At 37.0% G+C, this 17,316-nt stretch overlaps 1 protein-coding gene across 3 annotated transcripts in view; it reads right to left on the reverse strand.

Annotated features, from left to right (window-relative positions):
• BRWD1 (bromodomain and WD repeat domain containing 1) overlaps window positions 1-17,316 on the reverse strand; it is a 134,498-nt gene that overhangs the window by 2,330 nt on the left and 114,852 nt on the right. For all 3 annotated transcript variants that reach the window (XM_031664882.1, XM_031664884.1, NM_001169085.1), the window contains 4 exon segments: window positions 15,069-15,289; window positions 12,696-12,863; window positions 11,250-12,149; window positions 8,974-9,891 (listed from right to left, as the gene is read on the reverse strand). In XM_031664882.1, the coding sequence (XP_031520742.1) occupies window positions 8,974-9,891; window positions 11,250-12,149; window positions 12,696-12,863; window positions 15,069-15,289 (2,207 nt within the window).

Genomic DNA, 17,316 nt, shown 5'->3' on the forward strand with positions numbered 1-17,316 from the left:
ATGTAGAGTTGCTTAAAGGAACTAAAAAGTGCAGAGTGCTATGAGAACACAGACTAGAAACCTAACCTAGCCTAAGGGATCAAGGAAGGCTTCCTTTAAGGAAGCATTCAGACGACAGCTGAAAATTGTGAAGGGATTTGCCAGACAAAAACACTTTGGAGAGTTAAGTCCTTCATGCAGACAAAGGCAGTTTTTAGAAGGGGCTTGAAATCCCACTGGAGCTGTGCACAGCCACATGATGCCAGACCTACTACTCCGTGCTGACCAAACTTAGGAGAGCTCAGATATGTTTATTGTTACCAGTGTCTCAAAGCCAAATTTTCAGATTTCACAAACAAGTCTAATTACTACTCTTCTAGAACAGAAGTGATACTCCTTTTATGTATCTGAAGTTCACTGGCCTTTGAATTTTAGGTTTTTCTTGCAGCCATGAACAAACTATCTAAAACTGCCTTCATGGTACACACCAGTCTTGATGGCAGTTTGTTTTGTAGGACCCTGCCTGAAGTTTCCAGACACTTAGCATTCAAACGGTAAGGCTGTAGATGACTGAAATGACTACAGTTGATATCCTACACCCACACTAGACTTCTGGAGGACTCCACCACATTCTTTTTACTACTAAGTACTAGAAATTGAGAGTCTTTTAGTCAGGTACTATCAAGTAATAACACTATTATTCTGTAGCAATGAAACTCCCAATGCCAACCTTCTGAACTTCTATGAAGATGTTTGCCCTTCTGTCACTAAGCTGACTAAAGGGCAGATGAGTACAGGTAAAAACTGCTTCTGTGGACTGACATGTTCATACAGCCAGATTAATGAGGCAGGCCTCTGCCCTCACAGTGCAAGCACTTCAGATTTTTCCATAAGTCTATGAAACTGATTTCACACTTCTCTTAAGTGTTCTCCCCAGAATAGGTTAGGATATACTTTATTCAAAGCCAACCCCACCACATACACATCAGTTCCTTTTGCCAACTTATGTGATTCACATGCTTTTCCAGTGAAATTCTATTTCTAAGGGCATTATGTTTTGTTCAGTGTTTGGTCTCCAGGCGTTGTGAATGGCATTTTACCAGAGTAAGACGCTCATCATGGCATTACTCCCATGCAGCATGCCCTTACCTCCTTCAGTTGGGCTCTGTGGGAAGAGAAGTGGCTTAAAGTGTAGTGTGTTTACCACTTCAAAGACACTTTTCTTGGGAATTTTAAAATTATGAACTAGTATCTCCAACAAATCAACCCTATATCCAAAATGAATCTTTAACACATTAAATCAATGTTAGCAAATGCTAAAATCATATAAATGTGCTACAAAGGGTAAACAAAAATTTCAAAACATGCAAAATTAAGGTGAAATTTGCACTTTATAGTAGGATGAGAATATACTATTATCAACTAGCTGCACCATTTGCATTTTGAAAAAAATAAAAATAACTGGTTCATTCTCAACAACCTACTCATCCAAATAGTAGCTAAAATTATATTTCAACTAAAAATTTATTTGTAACAAAATGCTTTAAGTTGCAGAAATTCCATTTTGATGTGTGATCAATGTACCTATACTGACAATTTAGGAACCTAGTAAATACTAATTGTAAGACATTTTAATAAATGTTTATTTGTCATCCGGAATAATGGAAAAGTTAAGATTCTGCAGAAAAAAAAAACTAAAGTCAGGTTTTTTAAAAATACTTTTTAAGGAACCTTGAACTTCAATAACTATGCCCAAAGGAGGGAGAATTTATGAATTACATTGTACACAGCAACTCGAAATTGATAAAGCTGAATCTCAGACAACAAAACAGGAATTTCATAGAATAAGGATAAAAACAATCTGAGGGAGACAGAAAAGTGTGGAGAATTTTTTTAAATACATACTTTTAAGTCAGTGTTAATTTTATTACTGAAAACTGAGTAAATTATAAAGTGCTTTATTCTCAAGAAAACTACAGTTTTAGAAATATATATAGGATATTTCAGGGTTAGAAGTCAAATTTGTGTGTTAGGGTACGAGCTTAAGAACTCTGGATGCTGCTGCTCTAACAATACATTTGTGATAGTGCCATGTGATACTAAAAAGTCAGTAGAATCCCACCAGTCCTACTGTCTCAGATGGTCTTGTTTCAGTCACATGTTCAGAAAGTCATTGAGTGCTTAAGGACTGTTGTTTTCCTGGAAGTGATTCCCTATTTGGGTATGACAAGAACACATCAGTAGTGTAAAAATTTACATCTGTAGTAGCACTCCATGATCATCTACCTGAATGACCACTTTAAATTATAACTCACAGATATGTGTGTATTCTAAGATGGTGTCTGTGGTAAATAGAAACCTGGATACAAACATAACAGTTCTGACTCAACACAATCTCTAGTTCCTAAATTTTAAGGATTAATCATATTCTAATTAGACTTTAAATTAAGCTACCTTACAGATTCTGCACAATATTTCATCATACAAAACTGTTTTCCTGAATTCAAAGTAAACTGCATGACTACTACAAAAGCATTACAGAATTTTCATTGGCATTTTTTAAATTGGAGCATTTAAAACAGATTTGAGAATGAGAAAAGAATATCTGACTCAAAATGAAAACATACTAGCCTCTTTCGTAAGCTCCTAGAATCTTGACATGATCGGTCGCTGTGGTTGTGGATAAAGCAAATCTACATAGTGGGTAAACCCCCTAGGTGCAAGTTATAAGCTCCCTCAGGCAAGCCTTTTTATCAGAAAAGACTTGAGATATTCTCTCCTGTGTCTGCCCTTCATTGATAAGCAATGAAATGACCCCAAAACTCAGAAAGCAAGTAACATTTATCAATGATCTTCATGCCTCCCAAAGCAGAAGTTTCCAAAAACATCCCATAAGCTGAAGTATCCCAATGGCTGTAGAATAAAATGGTTTCTGTAACTTGCTGTGTTTTTGAACAGTTCCATTTTCTGGGGGGAGCTGGTAACACTGCAGTATGGCAGTATCAGGTCAAGAGACCGACAAGTAATTCCATAAACTAGTTCACTAGCTTCTTTATTTTTAGGGTTCAGTTTACTCAATGATGGGCACCACACAACCCTGAATTTTTTTTATTCTGGAACTACAACTAATCTAGTTCATCACAATAGTTTTCTCTCACCCCTAGAAAAACTCTACAAAAGAATTGTGATAGCTATTGCAATTTTTAATACAAATCTCATAAAAGCCTTATTTTGAAATATGAATTCAGGGACCTTATACTTAACTGCTTAATTTGCTTTTTAGAAGTGATACTTGAAGAGCATTTCACAGTAAATGTAGGCAGAATCAGAAGTAAATACTTGTTTTCAATCTACCCTATTACTGTAGTACTGGAAAGAAACCAGGCCACAGACAATCCAGTGGCAAACCCCTTTTCCAGCAGGGCTCCTGACTCCCTGGAGTTCCGCTATCCAAGCTCATAGGTAAAACTCGCAGCCCTCGCACCCTATGTTCTGCCTGCATGAAAAGAAATTACCAGTGGAAAAGAGGTGGGGGAACCACTTGGGACAAGTCTGGAATTAACCAGCTAGAATGTATTTGGCTTGGAGTAGTGCTTTTTGTTTTTTAACCCTTTTGCTTAAGATGAAAATGCTAACTTTATTATACTCTGTTTAGGAATTGACAAAAAATCTATTCATCTAAATGAATTGATTAATTTAGAACATTAACGATCTTATGTGGAGTGGAAAACTAAAGATCTGCTTGACAGGCTCCTGTAATTTTATGATTGGAATTTTGTAGGTGAATATATAGTTGCAGTCCAAGGACTGATTTCACACTTAGAAAATTAACTTGAATATATTAAAAATTAAAGATCCCTTTAACTTTTAACCACTGATCAAAAAAGGACGGAGTCTCGCTCTGTTGCCCAGGCTGGAGTACAGTGGCACCACCTTGGCTCGCTGCAAGCTCCGCCTCCCGGGTTCACGCCATTCTTCTGCCTCAGCCTCCCGAGTAGCTGGGACTACAGGCGCCTGCCACCATGCCCGGCTAATTTTTTTTTGTATTTTAATAGAGATGGGGTTTCACTGTATTTGCCAGGATGGTCTCAATCTCCTGACCTCGTGATCCGCCCACCTCGGCCTCCCAAAGTGCTGGGATTACAGGTGTGAGCCACCACGCCCGGCCCAAAAAAGGCAATTTTTAAAATGATTTACCTTATAAAACAAAGAGGTAGAGCTGCTGTAGTCCATCTAGGCTCTATATACTGGTCATCTCATTTCAATTAGGTCAACTGGACTGCCTCTTCTCTTTGGCAGTCTAAAATCTCATTTAAAGGCTTTAATAAATGAAAAAACTTACCTTAAAATTGACATAACTAAAATATGACCAGAAAGTATACCATAGCATTGATAATTAAATTCAAACTATTGGTCTTGCCATACTTGAGAAACAGATGTATAGTCTAGTTATTTACCTGTTGCCAAAGATAGAGCCTGCAGATTTGTAGAATCCAAATGATGTGACTCTCCCCCTCCCTCCATCAAATCTAGAAAAGCAATTCTTGAGCAGACATCAATTTAAAATCTTGATACTTTTCTACCAATTTAACAATATATTAGGATCCAGCTAGGCAGATTATGAAAAGGGTAAAAATCTCTTACTTTTGAGAATCCCCATGTATCCTCAGGCAACATCTCTGTAATTTAACAGCCTTTAAAACTTAAAATCATAAGAAAAGACAACACAGCCCTTAGCATTACATAGTTTACTTATCAATCCTTAGTATTCACAATTTGAGCTAGGGATTAACATTTGCTAATCTAGTTGGAATCAATTTTTCCCACAATGCTCTATTTTGTCACCTAGTTTTGACAAATTCATTCCTTCTCTTCCCAAATACTAGGATAATAGACAGTCTCAAACTGTTAAGTTGCAAATTTCTTAGGGTTTCTGCTTTATTATTTCCTTGATATCCATGGCAGAAGCTCAGAGGTATAACTTCAACATTCACAGGTGAAAAGTTCTACAATGACTTGTTGCACTCCATCACATTAGAATAATTGAACTATTATTTCCATACAACATCAGAAAACTACAGTATTTGGTGACAACTGCAAGATACCTGATAAATATATCAACTTACTATTCATGAAAAAGAATGGAGCTGGTTATTTCAGCTATAAAAGGGCAAAGCAAAAAGACCATTTTCTAGCCATTTAAAAGTTACTCAAAAAATTGATACAATGGAGTGGAAAGGAAAACAAAAAAGACTGTAAGCACCTTTAATGATGTTCTTGCATTCTACTGATATACAAATCTCTGGGGTTTCAGTTGGCACAATCAAGTTCAACTTGTACTGACAGAAAATATTAAAATTCTTCCTATTTAGTTTTTAATATCAAACAGGGAGGTTAGTAAATTGTTTTCTGATTCTTCTACAAAAACAAAAAGTCTAGAAGACAGAGGGAATGTAGTATGCACCTCTTATTATTCTAATAATTTTTACTTATGAGGTCATAACGAGTGCAAAGGGCTTAGTAATGCATCTTATTCTTTACTTTTGGACAGTAACACCCTCAGATGGTATTTTTATTGGTTTATTTTATATCCTCCTTTTCCATTTGCCCTTCTGTTTTGAAGTGCTTTTTCTTAAATCTTAAGTTCTTTGCCTTCATTTTCTTATAAACCCAATTTCCTCTTTAGGTGCAACTCTACTATTTGAAAGGAACCTTTCTGTTGTAATTTACAAGCTGTGAGTAACTGCTATATCATTCTTTCCAAGGATTAATAAACTGAGAAATGATTTAATCAGATATTTGCCACTTACAAAAAGGGAGGCCGACCTTAGGAATTACTTGAATATGGGATAAACTTTTCCTTTTATTCCTAAGTTACTTCACATTGTAAGTATACCATTTTAAATAAGGAGGACACAAAAAAAGAAAGCTTTGTTAACACTTATCTATCTCGTGAATGTTTGAAATCATTTTTCCTTTATATGCTTGGTAAAGTGAGTCTTTCCAAGAAAGCAAAAATCAAATCTGAGTACCTCAAAGCCTTTAAAACCATAAATGAATAAAACCATAGGACTTTGGACATACACAACCAAAGTAGTTTTTGTTTTTTTCACATACACCATTAGCTGAACTTCAAGTGCAGTGGAAAAGTACAGCACTTATTTCTGGATCAGTTCACAGTCAAATTATAACCCTTTATCTTTTCTCAAGAATACTACAAACTGACCCTAAATAATAAAGTACACCTGTGCATTAAATCCCTGGGCATTTTGCATAACGTAGAAAAAAAGCCAAACATGTTCTAGTGCTCAATGTAAACATTTTTAACTATTAATGATTTATTAATTTTCCTTAAAGGTACTTAGGAGTGTGTGTGTCACATATTCAAAGTTAACCTTAGGAATAGCACCATAACCAAAAAAACCCATAAAAATTATTTTCTCCATTATCTCTTAGTTTTATTTCATAACTTGAGAAGCTACCATTGTCAGCTATGCTTTTAAAGACATCAGGTTCATTCTTGCTTCTGATGAAACCAAATCTGATTAAAAACCAAAATACCACTTCTGTATGCAAGGGTCTATTTTGGACTGAAAGAAAAAATAGTAATTGGATGACCAGTCAATGACCAATAATTAATGCAATCCAAAGAATGAGAACAGTTCTATTAACGAAGCCTAAACTGTCAAAATATCATTTTACCAAAAGAATGTATGTACTTATTAATGTATTCCATATTTATTTATGGATTTTTTTGGTATCTTTTTGCAAATGATGGTAAACATGGAGTTATAAACCTGAGAACAGATTATAAAACAGAGAAGGTTATAAAACAGAGAAGGTTAAGAAGAGTTTAAATAAATTAATGGATTTGACATCTATCGCCAGCTCTTAAAATTAGGGGAGTAAAAGGCATCCCATTAGTCCTTTCAGTCTTAGTCAAGGACAACTACCATGAATCCATCTGTTTACTGTATACTTAACACAAGCTCTGAGAAGAAAAGCATCATAGTTCTGAAATGGTGATAGCTCTCTAAGCCACAAATGAGAGGTAGGTTTCCCACCTATCTCAGTTGATAATGTCCAAATACATCCTTCCCCATGCATCAGAGTAGAAAGAAAATGTACCTCCTACTATGTTAAGTGGAATAGATAACTACAAATAGGAACACTTCAGAACATTCTCTAACATTAATACCAGTCTGATGCTTCATTTTATCTGCCACTTCAAAGATACACAGGAGAAAAGGTTAACTTTGTCTGAAACCAAACACAATTAGGGCTAATAAATAACACTGTCTAACATTGATACCAGTCTGATGCTTCACCTTACCTGCCATTTCAAAGATACACAGGAGAAAAGGGTTAATTTTGTCTGAAACTAAACACAACTAGGGCTAATAAATAACTTACAGGTGGGGTACTGTAACATATCCCTTACCCACTAAATATGTAAACCATTTGAATCAAGTCCATCTTCAGGCACAAACAAGTTAGGAGTGGCCACCTACACTGGAGTAGCATAACCTATCAAGTATTTGGTTAGAAAATAAGTGTACTATTTGTGTGATAAAGTTTCACTTTAAATGGATTATAAAATTATTTTCCCACGAAACATTTCTTACATTTGGACTAGAAGTCACTAATAAAGACATATTTAGTTGCCCCAGCAAAGAATGCTTAGGATTGCACATGGAAGCAGTAAACTAAAACAAAGAGATGCAGAATGACATTTAACTATTTTCCTATATAGATAAGATTTGCAATTGTACTCTTTAACAAAACTCAACTCTACAATTGCAGTACAGATGGGGGAAACCTACATATTAACTTAAATACTCTTTTAGCCCTGTACACTCTATTAAAGAACACACTTCTAAATCTAAGGCACACAAATTCCTCTATTTCACAGAGTAAGATTATGGAAGAGCAAGATTTTGGTTAAATCCCTTACAATGGAAACCCGGAGATCTTGGACAGAAGACAAATTATATAGCATTTTGTTAGTGCACAATTTAAAAGAAAATGCTATGACTATGCTCTGGTCTTAGAGGTTTAAAACATGCACTCAAATCATTAAAAATAATTTACTAGCACTTTATAAATTCAAGTTTATAACATAAAAGTGATCACGTTTTCCTTAAAAAGAAAAAAACCCAACAGCACTTGGAAAGAAAATTAGAAACCATTTCAATGAAAATGACTAGATCTGGTATAATGCATTCTACTCAAGTAGCCAGGGAAAGAAAAAAAAGTGGTAGGTACCTTGCCTACTAATCATGGTTACACCTCCCATGATTATAGTGTCAGTATGCATGTATTTATGAAGAATCTGTAAACATATTGTGAAATTGTTATAACTACTAAGAACAGGGGTTAGAAACTACTGCCTCTTTGACAAATTCAGAAAATAACTGCATGACACTTGCTGCCATGAAAGTAATGCTCATTGGTTTTGATAACCAGGATGTCTAGTGTTTAACATATTTCAAACTCTTGCTATATGTAGTCAAATACTGTCAAAATAGATCTGCCCCCAAAATGAAGCATATTTTGGCACCTGTGCTGAATGCTGCTACAAAGACCAGCAAGTGCAAATAAAAATAACAGTCATGATTTAGTCACATTCATAACTTCTCATAGAAAAATATAAATATATTCCCTGAATTGTAAGACAAAAAAATAATTTTAACAGCCAGCTTTCACCATAAATTCCAGTCCATTTCCTCTTAAATGAACTGGCTTTCCCTCAAGGTCATAAGGTGCAACCATTGAAATCTAACACATTTTCTAAGCTTCTATCATCATCCCCATCATGGTATCTCACAGTCCTTCTACCCTGATTTCTCGTTTTTATTTTTGAACGTCGAAGAACTCTTTTAGATTTTGCATAGTCCAAATCCTCCCAGTCATTATCATCCACACTTAACCTAGGGCGTTTGCTTTGTCTCTGACGTCTCACAGTTTTAGATATGTTAGCTGTAAAAGTTTTACCTTTTCTAACTACTTTTGCTTTTCCTTTCATTTTCCTCCTTTTGGTTTTTGTATTATCGGTACAGTCAATATCTGATTCAGTTACAGATCCCAAATCTGATGATTTGGAACTAGTATCAGGTCTACACTTTGAATTCCCAGTTGTTTCAGAGAGTTTCACATTTTCCAATTCAGGATGCGATCTTTTCCTTTTTACTTCCTTCTCTGCTGCTTCCTGTGAATCACGAATCACTTTTGTCTTACTGAAAGGAGCCTTTCCATAGGTCCTGAGTCTTCTGCCATTCCACCTGCGCAGCCCATAATTCAGTTCCACTTCAAAATTATTCTCTGCAGTAGCTTTTTGTGCCAAAGCTGACTCTGAAGAAAATGTCCTGTCAGTCTCACTCCCTGGAATATGACTTTTTGAATCTTCTCCTGAAGATGCTACAGAGGAACTTTTTCTTTTAGAAGATGCATCTATTTTGTGAATATTGGTATGCCTGTGCTTCTGTTCTGAATTCAACGTATCTTCAGAGTCTGAGTCTCCATTTAGAGCCTGACTAAGCACTTCTGTACTAAGTTCGGAGTCAGGATCAGGTGGCTTGCCTTCACAGGCATACTGTTCACTTGGCACTTCACAATGTACACTTCCTTCACAATCACTCAGTTTCTTCTTAGCTGTAGTACAAGCAAGATGGACAGGTTTTTTCCTTCCATTTTTGCTTCTAGTGTGCACATTTTCTAAACTGACATCTTCTACATCACTCATGAGCTTGATCTTACTGGCAGCCGTAGCTGCACATCTTCGAGTAATCCTTAGGAGACCTGTTCTGGCTTTTGATGACTTCTTAGCTACCTGTAAACTACTGTCTGAGTCACTGGAACAGACCCTTTTCCTGGAAAGTTTTCTGCTTTGTCCACTGTCTTGTGATGTAGAATCTAAAAGTTAAAGAGTAGATTTCTATTAATCTTTTGTAAGTAATTAAGTCTAAAGGAATTATATGTTCAGTATTAAAAACAAATTCAGAATTCATATTAATTTGAAGGGGGTATCACAGTGAATGAAATGGTACACACTTCGTAGTATAGTCATATGTTGCTCAACAGCAAGGATACGTTCTGAGAAATGCATCGTTAGGCTATTTCGTCTTAAGCAAACATCAGAGTGTGCTTACACAAACTTATGGTACAGCCTACTACACACCTAGGTTATATGGTATAGCCTGTTACTCCTAGGCTACAAACTTCTATGACATGCTACTGTTCTGAATGCTGCAGGCAGTTGTTACACAATGGAAAGTATGTGTGTATGTATCCAAACAGAAAAGGTAATGCACTACACTAGGACTAGAGGACAGCTATGATGACTTCACTAAGCAACAGAAATTTTTCACCTTCATTATAATCTTATGAAACCACCACTGTTATGCAGCACATGACTGTACTTTAAAGCAGTAACTTTTTCATCCTCAGCACCATTCACAAATTCATCACATTCTCATCAATAACATCCCATGATCTTGACACTATAATATTAACATGAATACAACTAAACTCTATTTACCATAGCACTAGCATATGCAAACTAATCACTTAACACTTAGCCTCTCTGAAACTCCCCATAACTCTGCAAGCTCCAATCACACAAATACTTTTCATCTTAGTTTTAGCTGTCCTCTGCTCTATAGTATTTTTTTAATCAATCCCCATGTACCAGGAGTACAATCTGAATTTAGCAAGTTATTTCACCACTTTGTGCTCCAGTTACTACCTGTAAAATGAATGCTAGTACATACCTACTTCATAAAAGAAATGTAGACTAAACTGCTTATTAATGGAAAGCATTTAGAAAAACTTCCTAATAGAAACAGCTCAGTAACTGTCTTATTTGCCATTACTAACATCCCTTTTAAATAGTCCTACCCTTTTTGTCTACTGCTTAAGCTGTCAACACCACAGCTTATAAATGTGCCCCTCTCTGCTTTAGTCAAGCTCATCTCTAATATAATGTATCCCCATCATCAATACAAGAAGTGAAATCTTTAATAGGCATAGTTCTTAAGGCCAAGATTGCCTGTTAGGTGAATAAAACTATACTCAATAAAAAGTTACGCATGCATGTAAGAATATAAAGGATGAACAGAAAAGGCTAACACAGAATGCATGGGAGGGAAAGAAACAGCAAAGAGAAAAAAGTTTCAAGGGAAAATTTTTCAGGGGGGAAAAAAATCAGTGTGTGTAAGAGTAAAAGGATGGTGAGAGTAAATCAGTGAACAAAGATACGTGTTTTGAATTACCTTTCATAAAACTGTTTGGTTTTTCTTTTTTGTCATCATCTGAATCTAAATCAGTTTCAGTTCCATGATCTGAGGAACGCTGGGACACAGCAATAGGATCACAGTTCAGATTTCCTGAAATTGGGTTCATTTCCATTTTATGACATTTCCCATCTTCTCTATCTTGCTCCTCAGATTCAGAATCTTCCGAATCACTCAAAATCTTTGCTTTTTTAAAGAAACTCGCATTCTTGTGAAATGTATTGTATTTCCTACCACCAGATCTTCCTGGTTCAGAATCTGCTTCCTCTGAGATGCTCTCTGCCTTAAGTTTCTGCACAGACGTTGATGGGCCAGCAGTTCTGTTACATGCATGATCTGAATCATGACTTTTAGAGTCTTCCTCAGAAGACTCTATTTTAAGAAATTTCGTTTTTGAAGGTGCTGGAGTATGGGACTTGTAACCATTAGCATGCCAATTTTTCCGGGCTACCCGCAAATCACTTTCTGACTCTGAATCTCTGTTTTCAGATTCATCAACATTACTCTGGACAGTGTGAGAATTGAACACTGGTAATGGTTGATTTTCATCTTTTAGCTCCTCTTCTTCAATTTCAGACTTTAAGCTCTGTTCATCTTCAGAATTATGTAATAACTTTTTTCTAGCTACAGCAGAAGCATTGCGGTGAGGCAGCTTCCGACCAGAACAGACACTTTCAGAGCTAGAATTCTCTTCTACATCACTCATTAACTTTATCTTATTGGCAGCTACAGCAGCACACTTCCGTAAGACCTTTCGGTTATTTCCAGCTCTGGCTTTTAGAATTTCACCAGTCTCCAATGAATTGTTATCAGAATCACTTAAATAGACTCTCTTTCGAGTGGCTTTTCTGCCACATCCATTTTCTAATGAAACAGGACCTAGAAATAAGGTTAACAATAAGATTTAAAAGATTTTCCTTATTTCAACATTTTTAAATGACTATTATTTTAATGATTTTCTTCACTTTTGGGGGAGGCAGGGAGGAGATGAAGTTTCGCTCTTGTTGCCCAGGCTGGAGTGCAATGGTGTGATTTTGGCTCACTGCCTCCCAGGTGCAAATCCTGCCTCAGCCTCCCGAGTAGCTGGGATTACAGGCACCAGTCACCATGCCTGGCTAATTTTTTGTATTTTTACTAGAGACACGGTTTCACCATGGTGGCCAGGCTAGGCTGGTCTCAAACTCCTGACCTCAGGTGATCCGCCCACCTCAGCCTCCCAAAGTGCTGGGATTACAGGCGTTGAGCCACCACACCCAGCCTTTTCTTCACTTTTTAATGCCAAAATTCATTTCCTTCCTAAATCTAAAGAACATAAAGGACATTAACTTAATCTTATGTAGATGCATTAAATCAAGAATCTATTCAATTTATAACTTTTGGATTCTTTTGATATACATCCCACAAAAGTATTACTGAGTCTCTTACCAGTTTTTCTTTGAGCAGCTCTAGTTCTGGTTACCCTGAGATTGCTGCTTCTAGATAGCCCACTACGTGAGGAGGATTCACGAGCTCTTGAATTCTCTTTGCTTTCCTCAGAACTACTGGAAGCTGACGATGACAAAGAGGTAGCTAAAGAATCTTCCATTTCACTTTCTAGGAAAAATAAAGTGTAAATAGTTACATATATTCTGCTGTCTTTACACACATAAGCAAGCAGTTCATAACATTACTCTGAACATTACATAACGTTACTACAAAAGCAGATTCCTAAAATGCTTAGAATGTATTTTTTTAAAAACCATTCCCAAAAAAAAGCTGATGAAATTTAGAGTATTAAAAGGTACATAATCAGCATTCCAAATAAAGTTTTTGCTTCTATTTCTAAAAATAACAGATTAATCCTAGCATAGATTTACAAAACATAGTTTTATGTATTTTATAAACAGACTTCCAATTAAAAATTTAATTAGCTGCAGGCCAGGCACGGTGACTCACTCCAGTAATCCTAGCATTTTGGGAGGCCAAGGTGGGTGGATCACTTGAGGCCAGGAGTTCGAGACTAGCCTAGCCAAATAGTGAAACCCCATCTCTACTAAAAATACAAAATTAGCCAGGCATGGTGGCAGGAGCCTGAAATCCCAGCTACTTAGGAGGCTGAGGCAGAAGAATCACTTGAACCCGGGAGGCGAAGGTTGCAGTGAGCCAAGATCATGCCACCACACTCCAGCCTGGGTGACAGAAAGCGACTCTGTCTCAAAAATAAATTAATTAAATTAATTGGCTCCGCATGTACTTCCTTCTGTGATATCAGACAGGCATTTCATACAAAAAAGACACCATCATTTCAAGTCCAGCATTTCAGAAGACATAGTTTGCATGTCTCACCATCCTTTTACCCCTTCCTAATAGCATAGTAAGGTCATTTCTGTAAGCTACACGAGAGAGAGAGTGTGTGAGAGAGAAGAAAAGAAAACTGGCTGTGATACAAAAATACCAGACACCAAACTGTGGTTCATCTTTTGAACTTGTTCTGCTGTTTGCCCACCTCAGCTACTTCTGTCAACTCTACCATCTATCACCTTGACTCCCTGTTTCCAGGCTCTTCCCCTCCCCCTGCATATCACTGCCAAACTTAATCTTCCCGAAACAATGTGACTCTCTCACTCAATAAGGAACCCATTCAGTAATCCAAACTCTTCTGCAAGGCTTGAAAGTCACTAAACTGTGACTGTACTCTACCTGTTTGATCCTATTGTTTGTAACATTCCCCAAAACACAGTCTTTTCATATGCACAAAATGCATCCTTCTTTCCTTCAGTGCATTTTCTCATAGTTGCTACTAGGCTGTAATGTGTCCGCTTATCCCTAGTGCCATTTTCAATTACTCCAGCATACTCTGATTGGACATTCCATGCTATGAATGTATCCCTTCAAACAATGTACAGTTCTAATGTGACACACATGAACTTGCTTGTCTTTCTCCACATTTTATCACAGTCCACTTCCATTCCAAACTTTTATCTGTATATTTTTCAATGCTGTCATTACTATTTATTGAAATACTAGTTAATAGAAGACGTGCATAAATGATTCAATTATAATAGTAAATAGTATGCTATTGTCATAAGTCGGCAAAACCACTCAGAGCAATACAGAAGTAGATACACACCACAGCCTCATTTGTACAATGTTAACAAAGGGTTAGCATCAGCTGCAGTTACACTACCGGATGGCAACAACATGAAGAGTTTAGAATTTACTAGGTCATCAGCTTTGAACTTACATGATTATCAGTACTTCTTAATTTTTTTTTTTTTTTTTTTTTTTTTGGAGAGGGTTTCCCCCTTTTTCGCCCAGGTTGGAGTGTATTGGCCCCAGCTCGGCTCACTACAAGCCCGCCCCCCCGGGTTCCCGCCATTCTCCGGCCTCAGCCTCCCGAGTAGCTGGGACTACAGGCGCCCGCCACCTCACCCGGCTAGTTTTTGTATTTTTTAGTAGAGACGGGGTTTCACCGTGTTAGCCAGGATGGTCTCGATCTCCTGACCTCGTGATCCGCCCGTCTCGGCCTCCCAAAGTGCTGGGATTACAGGCTTGAGCCACCGCGCCCGGCCAGTACTTCTTAATTTTTAAATTAAGATACAAAAACTTCAAATGCTGCACACCAAGTGTGAAGAATCGATGTATCACATAATTGAAAATTCAGTATAAATGTACCATTTACAAAGCACTGGTACTTATGGAACATAATCGAATTGTTCCATGTTTATTGTTTATCTCTTCCATTAAACTATAAGTTCTTTCAGTGTCAGGGCCACTTGGGTCCTCGCCAACGAAATAACAAAATATTCCACTTCTCACCAGATAACGTAGAAACATTTGTTATAGGTCTATTTCTTCTCCTCCTTTCTGATGATTCTGCTGAATCTGAGGAGTCACCAGAAGTAACAGCTGAAGAAATACCAGCACTTGTCTTGTGGGTTCCAAGATAAGCTGTCCTACTTGAGGTAGACTGGGTAGGAGAACCTACCAACTCAGGAATTATTTTTATCTGAGATTTTAACCTCTTCTGCTTGAGGTTTCTGGTCAAACATATGAACAAAGGAAACAGTATTTAACAAAATATAGAGATAACTGGTTCACAGAGAATGACTAAATAGAAGTATATCATATTTCTTAAACTGAGTAATTTTATGATCAAAACATTAAAATATTCACTATTAACATTTTATTCTGGCACTGATTATTAGTAGTATTTCCTAACTCTAAATTTAACATACTGTTATTCAAATTTGGAGTAATGAACAAATGTTCCAAGTAAGAGTTACAGAAAATTATTTGAATACCTTACGTTCTTTGGATTAAATGCTAAGAGGAACCAACATTTATGTAATATAGGCATTCATTCATACTACCAATTTAAGCCTCGATAGAACCCAACTTTCTCCTCTCTTATTTATATGTCCCTAAAGACAGAATAAGGTTAAGAGGAGAAATCAACACAACCTAAACAGGAAAAGTTAAAAAAAGGAATCAGAACAAAATGATTTTTGTCCCAACACCAGACTATTTACATCTAACTGCACCCATCCACCATGGTTGGCCCCTAGGCCAGGAATTACGGGAAAGGAGAGTGGAAGTTTAAGGCATGTGAGAAATCTGGATGAATGAATATTGAGATAATCCTATTTTCCTTTAAAACAATAAGAAATGGCTGAAAACGCCTGTAATCCCAGCACTTTAGGAGGCCAAGGCAGGTGGATCAATTGAAGCCAGAGTTCAAACACTAGCCTGGGCAACATAGCATGACCCCATGCCTACAAAAAATTTAAAAATTAGCTGGGCATAGCTGTGTACACCTACAATCATAGCTACTCAGGAGACTTGTATTAGCCCAGGAGCTTGACATTACGACGAACTATGATCACACCATGCACTCCAGCCTGGGCAACAGAGAAAGACCCTGCTTCTTAAAAGCAAAACAGCGTTTTAAGTGGTATCTAGACATTGAAGCTTAAAGGTAATCACAATTCTTTAAAGAAGTAATTGTCTGTATAATAAAACTCAAGCCTGTAATATCAAAAATTTTAAATGCCATTAATCATCAAGGGAGAGAACAAAAGTAAATATAAGGCCAGGCACAGTGGCTTACACATGTAATCCCAGCACTTTGGAAGCCCAAGGCGGGTGGGTCATCTGAGGTTAGGAGTTTGAGACCAGCCTGGCCAACATGGTGAAACCCTGTCTCTACTGAAAATACAAAAACTCAGCTGGGCGTGGTGACAGGTGCCTGTAATCCCAGCTACTCTGGAGGCTGAGGCAGGAGAATTGCTTGAACCCGGGAGGTGGAGGTTGCAGTGAACCAAGATCGCACCACTACACTCACTCCAGCCTGGGCAACAAGAGCAGAACTCCCTCTCAAAAGAAAAAAAGAAAAAAAAAAAAAGTGTGATCTGATACTACCACTACCTAGGAGGGAGATGGAAGTAAGCTATACTACAGCCAAGTTCCTATATGTATGTAATAGAAGTAGTATTAATATAAAATCGATTGTTTGCAATAGATTGAGATGCATAGTGTCGTCCCTAGAGCAACCACAAAGAAATCCCATCAAGGGGATATGCTGCACATTGAAAATATAAATGGAAACAAACTAAACATTGCACAACTCAATTTTTATACTGCAACAATGTAAAGTACCTGTAAATGTGATATTAATCTTAACTACATAGTCAAAGAATATAGAATGTAAATAAATATACAATTACTGAGAAAGTTAGTAAATCCTTCATTTTATATTTCTTTACGAATAATCCTCAGTAATACTGAGGTACATTGTATCAAAGGTACATTTTCCCTTACACAATCAAATGCTCAAAAGACATACATAAAGATCACATTATTCTCTACATCAGCACTCCCCAACCTTTCTGGCATCAGGGACTGGTTTTGTGGAAGACAGTTTCTCCACAGACTGGGACTGGGGCCAGTGAGTGGGCAGAGTTCAAGATGAAACTGTTTCACCTCAGATCATCAGGCATTAGATCCTCATAAGGAGCACACAACCTGGATCCCTCACATGCACAGTTACAACACGGTTCCTGCTCCT

This window comes from Papio anubis, chromosome 4 (assembly GCF_008728515.1).
Source record: "Papio anubis isolate 15944 chromosome 4, Panubis1.0, whole genome shotgun sequence".
Classification (NCBI taxonomy): domain Eukaryota; kingdom Metazoa; phylum Chordata; class Mammalia; order Primates; family Cercopithecidae; genus Papio; species Papio anubis.